This window comes from Colletotrichum tamarilloi (genome assembly GCF_030869305.1).
Source record: "Colletotrichum tamarilloi strain Tom-12 chromosome Unknown Scaffold_519.1, whole genome shotgun sequence".
Lineage (NCBI taxonomy): Eukaryota > Fungi > Ascomycota > Sordariomycetes > Glomerellales > Glomerellaceae > Colletotrichum > Colletotrichum tamarilloi.
In genome coordinates, this window is record NW_026849901.1 from 1 (window position 1) to 1,313 (window position 1,313).

General features: G+C 59.1%; 1 protein-coding gene across 1 annotated transcript; it reads left to right on the forward strand.

Moving 5' to 3' along the window:
- Window positions 1-300: 300 nt before the first annotated feature.
- CTAM01_17337 (major facilitator superfamily transporter) lies at window positions 301-1,275 on the forward strand (the record flags this gene model as incomplete). Its single annotated transcript, XM_060533322.1, has 2 exons — window positions 301-645; window positions 700-1,275. Coding segments are annotated over 2 exons (921 nt in total), but the record flags the coding sequence as incomplete, so codon positions are not given.
- Between the last annotated feature and the right edge of the window lie 38 nt (window positions 1,276-1,313).

Consider the following 1,313-nt stretch of genomic DNA (forward strand, 5'->3'; position numbering starts at 1 on the left):
GTCTTCTGCTGCGTGTCGCGTTCCATCGGCTTGATATTGGTGGGGCGGTCTCTCCAAGGCATCGGCGGTGCTGGCATCATCGTCTTATGCCTGTTGATTTTCACCGACTTTGTCCCTTTGCCGGTCCGACCTACGTGGTACGGCGTAGTGTGAGGACCCTCCCTCTCGGGCTCGTTCTTCCTTCCGCTGACCGCGCCGTTCATCTCTAGTCAGGCAGCATGGGCGTTGGGCAACTGTGCCGGTCCTATACTAGGCGGCGTCATCGCTCAGCACACAACTTGGCGTTGGATTTTCTACATCATGTTCCCATTTTGCGCGGCTGGACTTGTTCTCGTGCCCTGGCTCGTCAACATTGCGTCTCCGGCTGATGAAATGCGTAAGAAACTCGAGGACATGGACTGGCTGGGGAACTCTATGTTCATCGGCTCGGCCACCTTGTTGCTGGTGGCCGTCTCCTGGGGAGGTTTGCGCTACAGTTGGGGCAGCGCAGGCACTCTTGTGCCATTGCTGCTCGGGGCAGTCGGTATGGCGCTGACTATCATCTACGAGTCATGCTTCGCGATGTCCCCGTTCTTGCAACGCCGACTTTTCCAGACCGCCAGCTCCATCGCGACGTATGTTTGCGGCGCCATCCAAGGCCTCGTGGTAAGAGCGATATGATACCAAGCGCGCAATGTGACACGCTGACAGTGACCACAGATGTACGGGCAGCTGTATTACGTGCCCCTGTACTTTATGGATGTCAAGGGGTTTACTCCGGTCCAGACCGGCGTCGCACTCTTCCCCGTCATGTTCACGCTGGTGCCGGCATCCATCATCACCGGTCGACTTGTCACGGTATTCAACAACTACCAGTGGCCGATCTGGGCTGGCTGGGCTCTGGCCACCGTCGCCTCCGGGCTGATGATGCTGTGGGACGTCGAGACGCCGACGAAGGCATGGGCGCCGACGCTCGTCCTTCTTGGTCTTGGCCATGGCTCCATTTTGAACGCGCAGAACATGGCGTCGCACGCTCTCTGCGACAAAGGCGACGAAGCGATCGCCACGGCGATGTACGCCTTTCTCCGACAGTTTGGCATGGCAATCGGAGTGGGCGTCGGCGGATCCACTTTCCAGAATGTGATGCTGCGCAAGCTAGAGGACGATGGCTTGGCCCCCGCAGGTACGCACGGGGGTGCCCATGCTATTTCCTCCCTGTTCGCCGCGACCGACGACGCTGAGCTGCGATCCAAGATCGTGGATGCGTACGTGTATGGCCTGCGAGGCGTCTACGGACTGTATGTCGGCGTATCCGGATTGGCGCTCTTGATGAG